This window comes from Theropithecus gelada, chromosome X, assembly GCF_003255815.1.
Source record: "Theropithecus gelada isolate Dixy chromosome X, Tgel_1.0, whole genome shotgun sequence".
Taxonomy (NCBI): Eukaryota; Metazoa; Chordata; class Mammalia; order Primates; family Cercopithecidae; genus Theropithecus; species Theropithecus gelada.
In genome coordinates, this window is record NC_037689.1 from 87,563,668 (window position 1) to 87,579,986 (window position 16,319).

Below are 16,319 nucleotides of genomic sequence, written 5' to 3' on the forward strand. Positions count from 1 at the left end.
AACATATTATTTTTGCAACTCTGTGCAAATCATTCAATCTCATTGAACCTCATTTCCCACCTCTGAAAAAAGGGTGAGTCATGATAATCATTTTTCTTCATACTTTCTGTGGTGGGTGTCTAGGTCTAATGATAAAATGGATATTAGGAAGCACTTTACAAATTATAATATTTGTACACTTATGAGGTATTACTATTATACAAAGTATATAGGAGCCCTTAGAGCTGAGGACTTGTAAGAGGCTGAATGAAGAACCAGGGTCCAATCTATGCCTATATCACTATCCATTTATCAGGTCATCTGTCTTTTTTGTCTACCATCTATTTGCTTACTTACTATTTTAAAATTAGTGATATATTTTTTAAATCATGAAAAATTTCAAACATGTAGAAATATTTTTTAAGTGCAGAAAAATGTAAAATTAAAATGCAATTACCCAGCATCTATCCAAAGTTAATAAATCATAGCATTTTGCATATTTGCTTCAGATTTTTTAAAAGAATGAAGATTCCACAGAGGTAATGGAATTCTCTTTTAGATTCTCGCAGAGTCCTGTTACCTCCCTACCTCCTCAGATACAACCACTATCCTGAAATTGTATGTATTCTGTTGGTAGGCTATGCTACAGTAACAAACAAACTGCAAAATTTCAGTGAATTTATACAATAAAAGTTTATTCTTTTTACTGTGCAAAGGCCTTCCTACATCATTTGACCATGCACTCTAGACCATATGTCTTCCAGGTCGATGATACAGGGGAAGAGATGGAGGAGACATATTGGTTCTTAACTGCCTCAGTCTGGAAGTGACACATGTCATTTCAACTCACAGTTCATTGGCCAGAAGTACTCTTATGGCCTTACTGCAAGGGCATAAGGGGAACACATGGGAGTATGTGGATAATTGGTGAGCACCATGCCTCTGCCATACTCTCCACTAATGTTTTAATACTTGGGTTCTTTTGTGATATATGTGCATATTCATAACCGATATATGCTATTATTATGTATTTTATAATGTTTTATAGAAGCGATATCAAGCTCTATGTTCTGTTTCTCAACTTTCTTTTTCCCCTCTATATTATTCATACTGATCCATAAAGGTCTCTAAGTGTTGTAAGATTTTAGGATTATATCATGATTTGTCTATCTTGTGCTCTACTGATGAATGTTTTAGCTTGTTTCCATTGATCTGGATTGTATAATTAGATGTGGCATAGAAAGATCATAGGATATGTGCATCTTCGATTAATTGTACTAATTTGTACATACCAGCAGTATATACAAATTCTTTTGCCTTGTTCTTCATGATTTTGCCTGCTCTAGAAAGAAGCAAAATGAGCATAGCCACCCTAATTGGGGAAGGCCCTAGGGAGAAGGGTGACAGCCTGAGGAAGTCCAGGCCCAGGGTCAGTGTGATTGTTTACTGCCCACACTAACTGACTTCCCCCATTTTTCTGTCTTACAGGTGCCTTCCAGTTGAGCTTAGTGGAGGCAGATGCACCCACAGTGCCCCCTCAGGAGGCCGCACTTGTTGCACTGGTGAGCAGCCTGCTAGTGGTGTTTACCCTGGCCTTCCTGGGGCTCTTCTTCCTCTACTGCAAGCAGTTCTTCAACAGACATTGCCAGCGTGGTAAGGGTGGCTGTTTCATGTTTCACATGAATGAGGAACAAGGCTCTTATTGGCAGAATAGAGGAATGTTCTGGGGTTGAGAGATAATGGGCCTTTTCTACGATGCTTGAAAACCCCATGAATAGTCTTCTGTTGGCCTGGGGAACTATCTGGGGCTGCAATAGAAAGCATGGGACTTCAGAGATTACTGAAGCCAACCCTGAGAGTTTAGAAGACCTGGTTCATTATGTTTCAGGGGTTTTTAAAGGAACATGGTATGGTGGGAAACCCCTCAGGAAAGGAATCTGGAGACCTAGGTTCTACATTTACCTCTAAATCACCATGAAACCTTAGACAAGTCATCTAGCCTCTTCAGACCTCTTTCTTCTTAATCTTTAAGATAAGAGACAGGATTGGATTTGTTGATTTCTGAGATTTTTTCCAATTCTTTATATCTATACTAGTAGGTATAAATTATAAAGCATGTCATGAATGAGGAAGGCTCGGCTATATCTGAGATACGTCTGTAATAAAAGTGATTGAGGTCTAAGGCAACTGCTATTAGTATAATAACTTCACAAATGGGGATAACTGAAAGCCCTATGTCCAGAGGAGTCGGCAAACCTAGACTTTTTCCCTCAGATAATACTGATGTCCAAGAGGTCTAGTCCAGTCCGTATCAGATGGCCATGCAAAATTCCAGATGGAAAATCATATTTAAAGTCACAATAACATTGTTATTTCTATTAAGCACAACTTTAGCTACTAGACAAGAATGGGGGACAGAAAATCCAGCTCACTGAGGGAAAAGATGGAGGAGGTGGGAAGGTGGCTGGTCAGGACCAGGCAAAGAGTTAGAACTCCAGCCAAGAGTACCAAGGTTCAGTGCAGCTTCAGTGCCATTAAGGGAACTGAGAGTTAGGCAGGGACACTGAAACAGGAACTCAGATCAGAGAATGAAGTTGATTTATAAGAGGGAGGATAAAGTTCACTAGATAAAAGAGTGCTAAGGACTCCTTTTCATCTTTGTGTCCAAAGCAGCAGTATTTGTGTGGGAAGATCCTGCTAACTTAAATTTGCCTTAGTCAGTTTGGCTCTGGGGCCTAGCAGTTGATCTTGAAAAGCCCAAGAGGTATATTTGGTTGTGCCCTGGCTTAATTGGAGATGAATATAGCATTTCATGGGCTGCAGGATACAAGGGGAACACTGTTGTCCCTTTATGATTTTTCTCAAAGTCTACTTCTTGCTAGCTCCTGGGATACTGTGACTCAGGGTAGACATTCCTGTTTCTGACTTTGGAGGCCAGTGTCCCAGATAAGAGTTGTTGCTTAGGCCCTGGATGTGTGGACATGAAACATGAACAATGAAGCATTTGGACTCCAGGGTCAAGAAGATGAAAAGGAGAGAATATCAGAGAGCTGCTTCCGGAGAGGAGAGATGGGTAACCCTTTTCTGCTCTCCTTCTATCCTGAAGATAATAATGTGGTAACCTGCTTGGAATATGAAGGCAGGCAGTTTCCTCACTGTTTTTATAAGGGGTAGGAAGGCTAAACATTTCCTCACTTTGGAAAACTTTTTCAGGAGTCACTGACTTATACACATACAGGGATGAGATGTATGTGTGAATTAGATCCAATGTAAGATTGCAAGAGAGAAAAGTAGCAACTGTGGCAAACTAGAGAGCACATCCCTTATCAAAAGGGGAATCCCACTACTTGGCTCCAGCTCTTTGTAACCACGTGGAAAAATTTAATGTTGCAAGATCTTCTACATTTTCAAGAGAATTTAGAAATCTGGATTTTTTTTACTGAAATTGTGTAAAACATAGTCAATGAATTTGAATAAAGAACAAAATCACAACCAAAGCAAAGAGGCCAAACACATCCCATAGGTTCTCAGTTTGTGACCTGATGTTGAATTGGACCCATGCATAAAGGGGATATTACTTTTCTATCATGGCCATAACAAATTACCACACATTTAGTAGCTTATTATCTCACAGTTTCCATAGCTCAGAAGTTCAGTAGGCTTAATTTGGTCTCTGCTTAGAGTCTCAAACAATGCCAAAATTAAGATATTAGCAGGGCTGTGTTTCTTTCTGGAGTCTCTGGGAGAGAATCTGTTTGCTTGATCATGCACAAAGGTGGCAGAATTCAGGTCTATGCAGTTAAAGGACTTAGGTCCCATTTCCTTGCCAGCTGTAAGCCTCTAGGGCCACTTACATTCTTTGACTCATGGTCCCCTTCTATTTTCAAAACTAGCAATGGTGAGTTCTTCGCATGCCACATCTCTCTGATACTCTCTATCTCCTCTGCCTTCCTCTTCTGCTTTTAGGGACACAGGATTACATTGGATCCATAAAGTAATCCAGGATTCTCTCCCTATTTTGAGATCCATAACCTTAATTCCATCTGCAGAGTCTAGTTTGCCATATAACTTAATGTACATAGACATAAGACCAGACCAAATGGCAAGGGAGACGGTATCAAATTCCTGTTTCCCACAAAGGTGTCCTTTTCTCTAGAGAAATTGATTATTTTCCCTGATCCAGTACCAGGTAGCCTCAATCTGATACCCGAATGTAAGTATGTTTCTGAACTGTGTCACCTCAGCCTGGTGCTACGTGCTCTAGTCCCCAGGGAGAGGAAGGGAAGAATCAGCTCCCAGACTTTTCCCTATCTTGTGCTCAGTACCGAGTGCCCAGTTGAGAAGAGCCCCTGCTTTTGGGTAACCCAGTGGCTTTCTGCTTCGAGGTGCAGGAGGTTCGCTGAAGTTTCAGGCTGATAAAACAGCAGAGGAGGAATCTCTCTTCCCCATGGCACCCAGCAAGGAGACCAGTCCTGAGCCCCAAATGAGTGAGAGCATCTTTCAGACCCAGCCACTTAACCCTATCCTCGAGGACGACTGCAGCTCGACTAGTGGCTTCCCCACACAGGATTCCTTTACCACGGCCTCCTGCGCCTCAGAGAGCCACTCCCACTGGGTCCACAACCCCATCGAATGCACAGAGCTGGACCTGCAAAAGTTTTCCAGCTCTGCCTCCTATACTGGAGCTGAGACCTTGAGGGGAAACACAACCGAAAACACTGGAGACAGACTGGAGCTCAATGTGACCTTTGAAGTTCCCAGCCCTTAACTCTAATGAGGTGAGCTAGAAAGGTGGATCAGAAAAAATAAAAACAACAACAGAAAACAAAACAGAAATTAAGGACTAGCCTCAAGGAATTCCCCTCTGGAATATTATTGTTTACTAGGAGTGGAGGAACAGCAGAAAGCTAGGAACACTTGTGGGTGGAGGGGCAACAGTGGTGATGCTATACTTTTAAGCCAGATAGATATCACACTTCTGGGTCTGCAGCTGTCAGGGAACTGGCAAGGTTGTCATGACACCAGTCTCTCCATTCTGGCCTTTTTCAAGCTGTCTCAGGGTGCCACTATCTAATGGTCATATTCAGGTATCTCCCTTTATGTGTACAAGCAACATAGCACAGTAGAAAAAAATATATACAAGCCTTGTCATCTGGAAACCCTACATTTCAAATCAACCTCCATTCCCTAATAACTATACAAACCTTGTGCGTATATCCCTTCATTTTACGTTTTACAGAGGCAGGAACTGAGACACAGAGAGGGAAAGTTAGTTTCTCAAAGTCACAGAGCAAATTAGTGGGCTAGAACTGGGCAAGAATTACATTTTAGAGTTGGTCCAACTCCACCATTGCAACCATTTGATAGCCAATGTTGGTTTCTCAAAGGCTTACGTAGCATGAGGTAGAAGAGTAGGTAGATTCCCAGTTTTCAACTAACCAAATATCTTGCACTGTTCAATTCTGTATTTCTTCAGTTAATACATTTTCAGCTCTCCCAATGTCTTCCCTGCTCCCTGCATCCAACCTAAGAAAATGTGAACAAATGTACATTTGAAAGTCATAAGTGATATCAAATTTGAAAGTTATAACTGATATCAAATCAGTCAACTTAGGTACCTTCAAGGTTATCTAGTCCAGTTCTTCTTCCAAGGCTTGGGTTCATTTTATAATATCCCCACTAAGAGTTTGTGTAGTCCTTGCTCACATACTTGAGGTGGCAGAGGGCTGACTACTACTCAATGTATATTACAACATATACAATTGTGACTGGTGGATTTGAGCTCAATGTAAGAAAGAGCTTTCCCTATAGTACCCGCCTATCCATCCTGGCTCTGTTCCTTGTGCCAGACAGACCTCATCAGTTTCCTGTGCTTTAAGATAGCCCTGCAGAGGCTTGAAGACAACATTGCCTCTCTGGAGAATACCACTTTAGGTTCTTCTAAAGTATGTGGAGCTTAGAACTAAACCCATCTTCAGGATAAATGGTTTCACCAATGTAGAATAGGGTAGAATTGTCATATCCCTATCTAAGTAATGTGTTTCTACTATTACATCCTCAACCATTGGCTTAACCTGTGATATTTGGAGGGGTAGAGAGAGAAGGGTACTCGTGACATTTACCCACATGTTTCTAACTTGATCTGCTCCCTCCCTAAGTCTCTTTGGCTCCTGGCAGCCAGTTGTTCTCTCTGGACTCTGCTTCCTTGTTGCTATACCACAACAGCAGCAGGGGCCTGAAATGGGGTGTCCGCAAGAGCTAATACTCTACAGATGTGGCATATCCTGTCCCATAACACCAGAATACTCTACAGATGTGGCATATCCTGTCCCATTCACCAGGACTGATCTGGAGCATTTCTTGCTTCCCTGTTGTAGTCTGGGGAGCCAGATTCCACATTCATGGGACTACCAGATATGTTCCTAGCTCAACTTGATTATAGAGAAGAGGAGAGAGGACAGTGAATGAGGTAGGGTTTCCATGCCTGCATTTTTGGTCAGGTAAGCCTCTCAAAATTGTGTCAGCACATCTACCTAGCACTTTAGGGACAAAATCAAGCCCTTCTCCCCTTTTAGCTCCTCCACACAGCCTCCCTCCTCAACATACACACACACACACACACACTCTCACACACTCACACACACATATACATACACACACACACGTATTAATATCTATCTTGGGGGAGGCTGGTGCCATAATTCACAAGCTCATGTCTCAGACTGCTGCGTTGCAGCATGAGGCAGGGCAAACATTTTCCCTTTAGATCCCTGGGGCCTCACCCTGTATTTGAGGTGCTCACCACCCTCAGCAGGGAGAAGGGTTGATGTTTGCCATTTTGGAACCTTAAATAACATTTCTGAGTCAAAATAATCTTCCTTCTGGGGCCTGGGTTCCCCAAACTACACCCAAGCAGTCCCTCAAAGACAGCCCCCAATCCATTTAAGGACATCTGAGTATGCATCTTTCTATTGAAATGTCAATTCAATCCCAGCTCTCTCACCACTGTTCCCCTTTGATTCTTTCTCAATCGTCTTTTTGCCTTTAGCTCCCACCTATACATCTCATGCTCAGAGAAAAACAAGCTCCTTGGAGGTTGTATTCTTTATTACCTGAGAATCTGTCTGAAACTTGTACAGCTAGTTCCTGTCCCACAAGTATTAGGTGGTTTATTAAGTACATTAGACAGAATGTGCACTTCATCACCAGGTTCTCACTCTGGCAAAAGAGTGTTCTCTACAGCAAGAGTTTTGCTTTTAGAATTTTATTAAATACATCTTTTGGGTTAGTCCATCTGCAAACACTGATTAAGGGCCCCTGGGTCAACCAGTTGATCAGATTACTAAAAGCACTTGGGAAAAAGCAAAAAGGTCCCATTGTACTGGACTGAGGATTAGATGCAATTGAAATACAAGCCGGTACCAAGCAAGCAGTCTGGCCCCACACAGGTATTAGCAAATATGTGGTAACCAAGGTTTTAGGCCTTGGCCTTTAGGTTTGCTGTTTTGGGTTTTTTGGTTTTTTTTTTTTCTGCAATAGCAACAGGTTATTCTTATCTCACTGGCTTACACTGATTGTGTTTATACCTTCTGGTAGAAGTAGTATCCAGACAGAGGATTATTGGATTTGAGCAGACTGCAGGTATTCAAAGGTTGCCATGTGGCTGGCAGTGGTTCAAGCTCACATTTAACACTGCCACTCTAGAGGAAAGATAATGATTGTAACACAGTAATAATAATAATAATAATAACAACAAAAATGTGATAAAGTGACAGAGTAAACCTTCTTCAGTGTGCTTGCTCATGGCATGAATGTTATGTGAACAGCCCAAGTCATACCCAGCATCACCTTAATGCCAACTTTTTGAGGTTCAGCAATTGGAGGCGGCAATTGGCTTTGCATTTTAGGGTATTTTGGGTAAAGGTGAATTGAAGGATGTTTTTCTTTATAATTTCTGTTTGGCCAGGGCAAATGTAATAGTTGAGTATTTGCTTCAGGAGAGTTTTTTTTACAGATTTCCTTTTCAATGCTGAGACTTATTTCTTTGAGCACTGTGCTTTTATGTATCTTTCTACAAAGGGGTTATTAGTGGAAGCACAAAGTACATTTGATAAAAACATATTCAACATACCCTTGAGCCTAAACAGTAGTTAAGTTGTCTCTAAATGAACTAGTCAAAAAAAAAAAAAAAAAAAATGTAGTTTTTGTTTGTAAGGAAGGGGAGGTATTTGCTGAGAATGAATTTTTTTTTTGTTTTGTTTTTTGTTTTTTGTTTTGTTTTGTTTTTTTTTTTTTGGATTACTGTTTTTCTCTCCATATACTTTGACTTGGATTTTTACAGGAGTGAGTCTGGGAAAACAATTTTTTCCTCCAAGATTCTCAGATCCAGGCTAGGAAAGGATTCAGCACTACAGCATACCCCTCCACAACATACAGCCCTGTCACATTGAGATCATAATCCCTTCTGTCTCCCTCCTCCCTACCAACCTCACCTTACTAGCTAGGTCTTCGGTGTTTTACATTGAATATTGGTACATTTTAATTATTTTTTTCTCATAAATGGTTTATAGAGATTTTGTTAAATCTTGAGCTATATGCATGTGTAGATAGTGACAGGGCTGTGTTTGTTTATGATACTCTGCAAACATTTCATATTGGCCAATAAACATAAATATATCCAAACACCTTGTTTATTCCTCTACTTTCAGAGAACCTGGTGAATCATTTTGCTCGTGTGTCTTTTCTCAGTGAGCACAGCAAAAAATGTGTTTTTGATCATTGGACGTGACATCAGTAGTGATGGAATTCACTGACTTGTCACACAGGAGATCTGGGTTATAGTACAAGCTCTCTTTCTTTTTCTGAAATTGTTTATGCCATTTATATTCTTCTCTGAGATAAGAATCTCCTAGAAACTGTTGTGTTCTAAACTAATACTTATCAAACAGGGTTCCATGGTCCTAAGGGAACTGTGTACGTCTTCTGAGGTCTGCAAAATCTTTAGGAATTTGATTGTGTGTGTGTGTGTGTGTGTGTGTGTTTTCATTTTGTTCATAATTTCTTAAAATACAAGCATATTCTAGCTAGACTTGTTAAGAGTACTGCCTTACCCTTTCAGGGCCTGTATTTGTGTTGATAATCTTACCAAGTGAAAGAGACCACCTAAAGAGACACTATTTAATTTTGAATGCTATACTTTACTATAATTTAAGAGGTAGGAAAATCAAGTTTCCTTCCATCTTTAATATTCTATAATCTTGACAACAACACATGCTGGCAAGCATATGGAGAAATGTGAAACCTCATATATTGCTGGTAGAATTATAAAATGACATAGCCACTTTTGAAAACAGTCTGGCAGTTTCTCTAAAAGCTAAAGCTAGAGTATGGTCCAGTAATATTACTCCTAGATATATACTCAATATAATCAAAAACATATGTACATACAATACTTGTATACAAATATAAAAACATTATTTATAATATCCAAAAAGTGGAAACAACCCAAGTGTCCATCAACTGATGAATAGATAAAAAGTTGTGGTATATACATATAATAGAATACTATTCAGCAGTAAAAAATATTGAACTTTTGACACATGATACATTGTAGATGAACCTCAAATCATGTCAAGTAAAATAAGTCAGATACAAGAGACCATATATTGTATGATTCCATCTATATCAAATGTCCATAAAAAGCATGCTAATCAAGACAGAATGTAGATTAATGGTTGCCTTGGAATGGCCATGAGAGAAAAAATTAAATGTTAGTAGGCATAATGGATCTTACTTAAAGGATAAAAATGTTCTAAAATTTAGTTATGGTGATGTCTGCCCCACTCAATAAAGTTAATAAAAATCATTGACTTGTATACATGAAATTATGAATGAATTTTATAATATGTAGAATATTCCTCAATAAAGCTGTTTTAAAAAATATTCTATGATTACTGATCTCTGAGTAGACTACTGTTGCTTTACTAATTTACTTTCTAAAAAACATTCATAACCAGGGTTGATTCCATAATCAATCTCTTGCTCTCTCTTTCTCTCTCTCTCTCTCTCTCTCTCTCTCACATACACACACACACACACACACCCCACTTAATTGCTCAATTCAGTGCAAAAGAAAGAGACACAACTTGAGTCCTATTCAGTTCTCTTCTTTTTAGTCTCTCTACACCCTACATAGCCTAGAGAAAAGAGGGAGAGAAAGCATCTAGGCAGAACTTAGAGGAGGAAGAATTAGAAGGTATCACTCAAACCAAAGGAGAAAGGACAGAGGAAACCACTAAGGCTTAGGGGTGTGTATAGGAAAAGATATATTGGGAAATACTATCACAGGCTGTAGAAGGGTTTGTTGAGGGAACCACTACAGAATGGGGGAGAAGTGACTGGAATTACCAGGAGGTAAGAGGCCAGGGCTTGTGTATTTATCATGCCTCTGAGAAAAGGCGTTTTTTAAATCCTAACTGGGCCTTGCATTCTCATTTGATAAAATTATGAATAGTGGTACAGTAGGAGAAATTGAATCCTCTGATTTATAAATGACAATAAAGGCATAGAAAGGATTAGCACTTAGGCAACCCTTGTCTGTTTTGGAGTTCATTTCAGTGTGTGCCTGTGCCTGTCAAAAGGCAGTGAGTCCCCACTCTATACCCCAGAAGGACATGGGAAATCAGATCTCTGTGAAGAGATAGATCAAAGCACAAGACAAGTTATCAAACTGTCAAACAAGATTCTTAGGTGATTGTTAATAACCTTTTCACTGGGGACTAAAAACACTTCCATATTTCTGGGCTGGTATGATACTACTGCATTTTATGTTCTCAGTGTGATTGGCAAGTTTCTGTATACCCAGCAGTTAGTCTTTTAAGTCCTCAGAAATTGTGTACACATGAGTGTTAGGAGTTCACATGCTGCCTGTATGGACAAAATGGATCCCCACTGAAGGCAGCTGTGCGGTCATCTGGCTATCTTCTACAAAGCCTTTCTTCCTTGTGGTTTCCAGTGGGAGCGAATTACCTTCCTTAAGAGCGCCTTTCTAAGGAGTAGTGCAGTGAAAGAGAAGGTGGATGAAAAACCAATATTTAGTGATTATTGCTCATGTGCTTTTGTACTTCCATACTTTGTCTTATTTAATACTCATGATATTCCTAGGTGGTAGGCATCCTTTACAATCTTTATTTAACAAAAGAAGAAACTGAAGTTCACAAAGGTTTAATAATTTTTCTGTGAATATACAGCCGCAAGTGATATGCTGAATTTCAGCCCAAGACTGACTCTGAGGCCCAGCACTGTCCACTATACCATAGCTGCCTCCTTAAGACAGGCCTCAAAAAAGAGGATGTTTATTCCATTGAGTCTCTCATAGCGTTCAGCTTGGAAAACTACATCAGACAGTCTCCCTAAGAGTTTCCAAGAACCACATACTAGTGTCAAAATATCATCAGTTATTATAAAATCAGTTATATAAAATCAGTTATTGAACTTATAAAAATGCAAAATGCTCTGGAAAATCTGAGCAATAGAATCAAACAGGTAGAAGAAAGAAATTCATAGCTCCAAGACAAGGTCTTTGAATTAACCCAATCCAACAAAGACAAAATATATATATAAGAAAATATGACCAAAGCCTCTAAGAAGTCTGGGATTATGTGAAATGACTAAACCTAAGAACAATTGGCATTTCTGAGGAAGAAAAGAAATCTAAAAGTTTGAAAAGCTTATTTGGAGGAGTAATTGAGGAAAATTTCCTCAGCCTTGCTAGAGACCTAGACATCCAAATACAAGAAGCACAAAGAACACCTGGAAAATTCATCACCAATAGATCATCAACTAGGCACATTGTCATCAGGTTATCTAAAGTTAAGAAGAAGGTAAGAATCTTAAGAGGTGTGAGACAAAAGCACCAGGTAACCTACAAAGGAAAAGCTACCAGATTAACAGTATATTTCTCAGCAGAAACCCTGACTAGAAAGGATTATGGCCCTCTTAAAGCAAACCAATTATCAGCCAATAATTTTGTATCCTGTGAAAATAAAATTCATAAATGAAGGACAGATACAGACTGTTTCAAACAAATAAATGCTGAGAGAATTTGCCACTACCAAGCCAGCACTACAAGAATTGCTAAAAACAGCTGTAAATATTGAAGCAAATCCTGGAAACACATCAAAACATAACTTTTTTAAAGCATAAATTTAACAGGACATATAAAACAAAAATACAATTTAAAAAACCAAACCAAACAAACAAAAAACCAACATATAGAGGCAACAAATAGCCTGATGAATAGAATGGTACCTCGTATCTCGATACTAACATTGAATGTAAATAGCCTAAATGCTCCACTTAAAAGATACAGAATTGCAGAATGGGTAAGAATTCACTAACCAACTATCTACTGCAAAAGCAAGCAAGAGTAACTATTCTTATATCATACAAAAAAAACTTTAAAGCAAAAGCAGTTTAAAACGACAAAGAGGAACATTATAAAATGATAAAAGTCCTCATCCAACAGGAAAATATCACAATTCTAAACATATATGCAAATAACACTAGAGATCCCAAATTTATAAAACAATTACTAATAGACATAAGAAATGAGACAGACAACAACACAATAATAGTGGGAGACTTTAATTCTCCACTGACAGCACTAGACAGGTCATCAAGACAGTAAGTCAACAAAGAAACAATGAATTTAAACTACATCATGCAACAAATGGAATTAACCAATATATACAGAACATTTCATCCAACAACCACAGAACACATATTCTATTAAACAATGCAAGGAACTTTCTCCAAGATAGACCATGTGATAGGCCATAAAATGAGCCTCAATAAATTAAAGAAAATTGAAATTATATCAAGCACTCTCTAAGACCACAGTAAAATAAACCTGGAAATCAACTCCAAAAGGAACCTTCAAAAACATGCAAATACATGAAAATTAAATAACCTGTTCCTGAGTGAGCACTGGGTCAAGAATAAAATTAAGATGGAAACTAGAAAATTCTTCTAAATTAACTACAATAGTGACACAACCTATCAAAACCTCTGGGGTATGGCAAAGGTGGTGCTAAGAGGAAAGTTTATAGCCCTACAGGCTTACATCAAAAAGTCTGAGACAGCACAAACAGAAAATCTAAGGTCAGACCTCAAGAAAGTACAGAAACAAGAACAAACCAAATCCAAACCCAGCAGAAGAAAAAACGTATCCAAGATAAGATCAGAACTAAATAAAATTAAAACAAATAAACAAAAAAAAAAATACACAAGAAAAATGAAACAAAAAGCTGGTATTTGGAAAAGATAAAATTGATAGATCATTAGCAAGATTATCCAAGAAATGAAAGAAAATCCAAATAAGCTCAATAAGAAATAAAATGGGAGATAATACAACTGACATCTCAGAAATACAAAATATCATTCAAGGCTACTGTGAACACCTTTATGCACATGTAAATAGAAAACCTAGAAGGGATAGATAAATTCCTGGAAAGATAAAACTCTCCTAGCTTAAATCAGGAAGACTTGGATACCCTTAACAGACCACTAACTAGATGCAAGATTGAAATGGCAATTTAAAAATTATCAACAAAAAAAGTCCAGGACCAGACGGATTCACAGTAGAATTCTACCAGACATTTAAAGAATAATTGGTACCAATCTTACTGACAGTATTCCACAATATAGAGAAAGAGGGAACCCTCCTGAAATCATTATATGAAAGTAGCATCTCCCTAATACCAAACCAAGGAAAGGACACAATCAAAAAAGAAAACTATAGACCAATATCCCTGAAAAACATAGATGCTAAGATCCTTAACAAAATACTAGCTAACTAAATCCAACAACAAATCAAAAAGATAATCAACCTTGATCAAGTGGGTTTCATACCAAGGATGCAGGGATGGTTTAACATACACAAGTCAATAAATGTGCTACACCACATAAACAGAATTAAAAACAAAAATCACATGAACATCTCAACAGATGCAGAAAAAGGATTTGACAAAGTCCAGGTTTTATGATTAAAACTCTCATCAAAATTGGCTTACAAGGAAAATACCTCAAGGTAATAAAAGCCATCTATGACAAACGCACAGTCAACATAATACTGAATGGGGAAAAGTTGAAAGCCTTCCCTCTGAGAACCGGAACAAAACAAGGATGCCTACTCTCACCACTCCTCTTCAACATAGTACTGGAACTCCTGGCCAGAAAATTCAGAAAACCAAAAGAAATAAAGGGCATCTAAACCAGTAACAAGAAAGTAACACTGTTAATGTTTGCTGATAATATGATTCTTTACTTTTAAAATTCTAAAGATTCTTCCAGAATGCTCCTAGAACAGATAAAATAATACATCAAAGTTTCCCAATATGAAACGAGGGTACACAAATCAGTAGCTCTTCTATACACCAACAGCGAACAGGCTGAGAATCAAATCGAGAACTCAACCCTTTTTACAATAGCTGCAAAAATTTTTTAAATACTTAGGAGTATACATAACCATGAAGACAAAATACCTCTACAAGGAAAACTACACAACACTGCTGAAATAAATTAGAGATGACACAAACAAATAGAAACATCCCATTCTCGTGGATGGGTAGACACGATATTGTGAAAATGACCATACTGCCAAAAGCAACCCTCAAATTCAATGCAATTCTCATCAAAATACAACCATCATTCTTCACAGAATTCGAAAAAATTTCTAAAACTCATATGGAACCAAAAAAGAGACGGCATAGCCAAAGCAAGACTAAGCAAAAAGAACAAATCTGGAGGCATTACATTCCCTGATTTTAAACTATACAATAAGGCTATAGTCAACGAAACACCATGGTACTGGTATAAAAATAGGCACACAGACCAATGGAATAGAATAGAGAAATCAGAAATAAACCCAAGTACTTACAGCCAACTGAACTTTGACAAAGCAAACAAAAACTCAGTCTGGGGAAAGGACACCCTTTTCAACAAATGTGCTGGGATAACAGGCAAGCCCCATGTAAGAGAGTGAAACTGGATCACCACCTCTCACGTTATATAAAAATCAACTCAAGATGAATTAAGGACTTAAATTTAATACTTGAAACTAAAACATTTAGAAGATAACACTGGAAAAACCCCTTTAAACGTTGGCTTAGGCAAGGATTTTATGACCAAAAACCCAAAAGCAAAAACAAAAAACAAAACAAAAAATAAAAAACAAAGATAAATAGTTGGAATTTAATTAAACTAAAAAGTTGTGCATGGCAAAAGAAACAGTGAGCAGAGTGGCAGAAAATCTTCACAATCTATACATCTAACAAAGGACCGTATCCAGAATCTACAAGGAATTCAAACAAATCATCCAGAAAGAAACAATCCCATCAAAAAGTGTGTTAAGGACATGAACAGACAATTCTTAAAAGAAGATATACAATCATCCAAAAAAACCATAAAAATGATAAACATGACTAATGATCAGGAAAATGCAAATCAAAACCACGATGTGATACCAACTTACTCATGCAAGTCCACAACCAAAAAATCAAAAATGAGATGTTGGCATGGATGCAGTGAATAGGGAACACTTCTACACTTCTGGTGAAAATCTAAGCTAGTACAACCACTATGAAAAACAGTGTGGAGATTCCTTAAAGAACAAAAGTAGAACTATCATTTAATCCAGCAATTCCACTACTCAGTATCTACCCAGAGGAAAATAAGTCATTATAAAAAAGATACTTGTGAAGCCCATCGCAGTGCAGCAAAGTTGCTATAACCATTCTGCCCCTCTAAATTCTTCCTCTCTGGGCAAGGCATCTCTGAAAGAAAGGCAACAGCCCCAGTTAGGGGCTTAAAGATAAAACCCCCATCTCCCTGGGACAGAGCACCTGGATGAAGGGGCGGCTGCGGGTGCAACTTCAGCAGACTTAAACTTTACTACCTACCAACTCTGAAGAGAGCAGTGGATCTCCCAGCACAGTGCTCGAGCTCTTCTAAGGGACAGACTGTCTCCTCACGTGGGTCCCTGATCCCCATGCCTCCTGACTGGGAGACACCTCCCAGCAGAGGTCGACAGACACCTCATAAAAGAGAGCTCCAGCTGGCATCTGGCGGGTACCCCTCTGGGACGAATCTTCCAAGAAAAAAACAGGCAGCAATCTTTGCTGTTCTACAGTCTCTGCTGGTGACACCCAAGAAAACAAGATTTGGAGAGGATCCCCAGCAAACACCAGTAGACCTACACCAGAGGTGCCTGACTGTTAGAAGAAAAACTAACAAACAGAAAGGAATAGCATCAATATCAACAAAAAAGACATCCACATAAA

The 16,319-nt window shown here is 38.6% G+C and overlaps 1 protein-coding gene across 4 annotated transcripts in view; it reads left to right on the top strand.

The window, feature by feature from the left end:
* The window catches only part of EDA2R (ectodysplasin A2 receptor), a 46,677-nt gene extending 40,446 nt beyond the window's left edge, over positions 1-6,231 (top strand). For 2 of the 4 annotated variants that reach the window (XM_025373609.1, XM_025373608.1), the window contains exons 3-4: positions 1,468-1,541; positions 4,371-6,231. In XM_025373609.1, the coding sequence (XP_025229394.1) occupies positions 1,468-1,541; positions 4,371-4,747 (451 nt within the window). In that variant the 3' untranslated portion in view covers positions 4,748-6,231. Of the gene's footprint in view, positions 1-1,467; positions 1,633-4,135; positions 4,193-4,364 lie in introns of all 4 variants that reach the window. The other 2 variants (XM_025373606.1, XM_025373607.1) reach the window with 2 other exon arrangements.
* Positions 6,232-16,319: the final 10,088 nt, after the last annotated feature.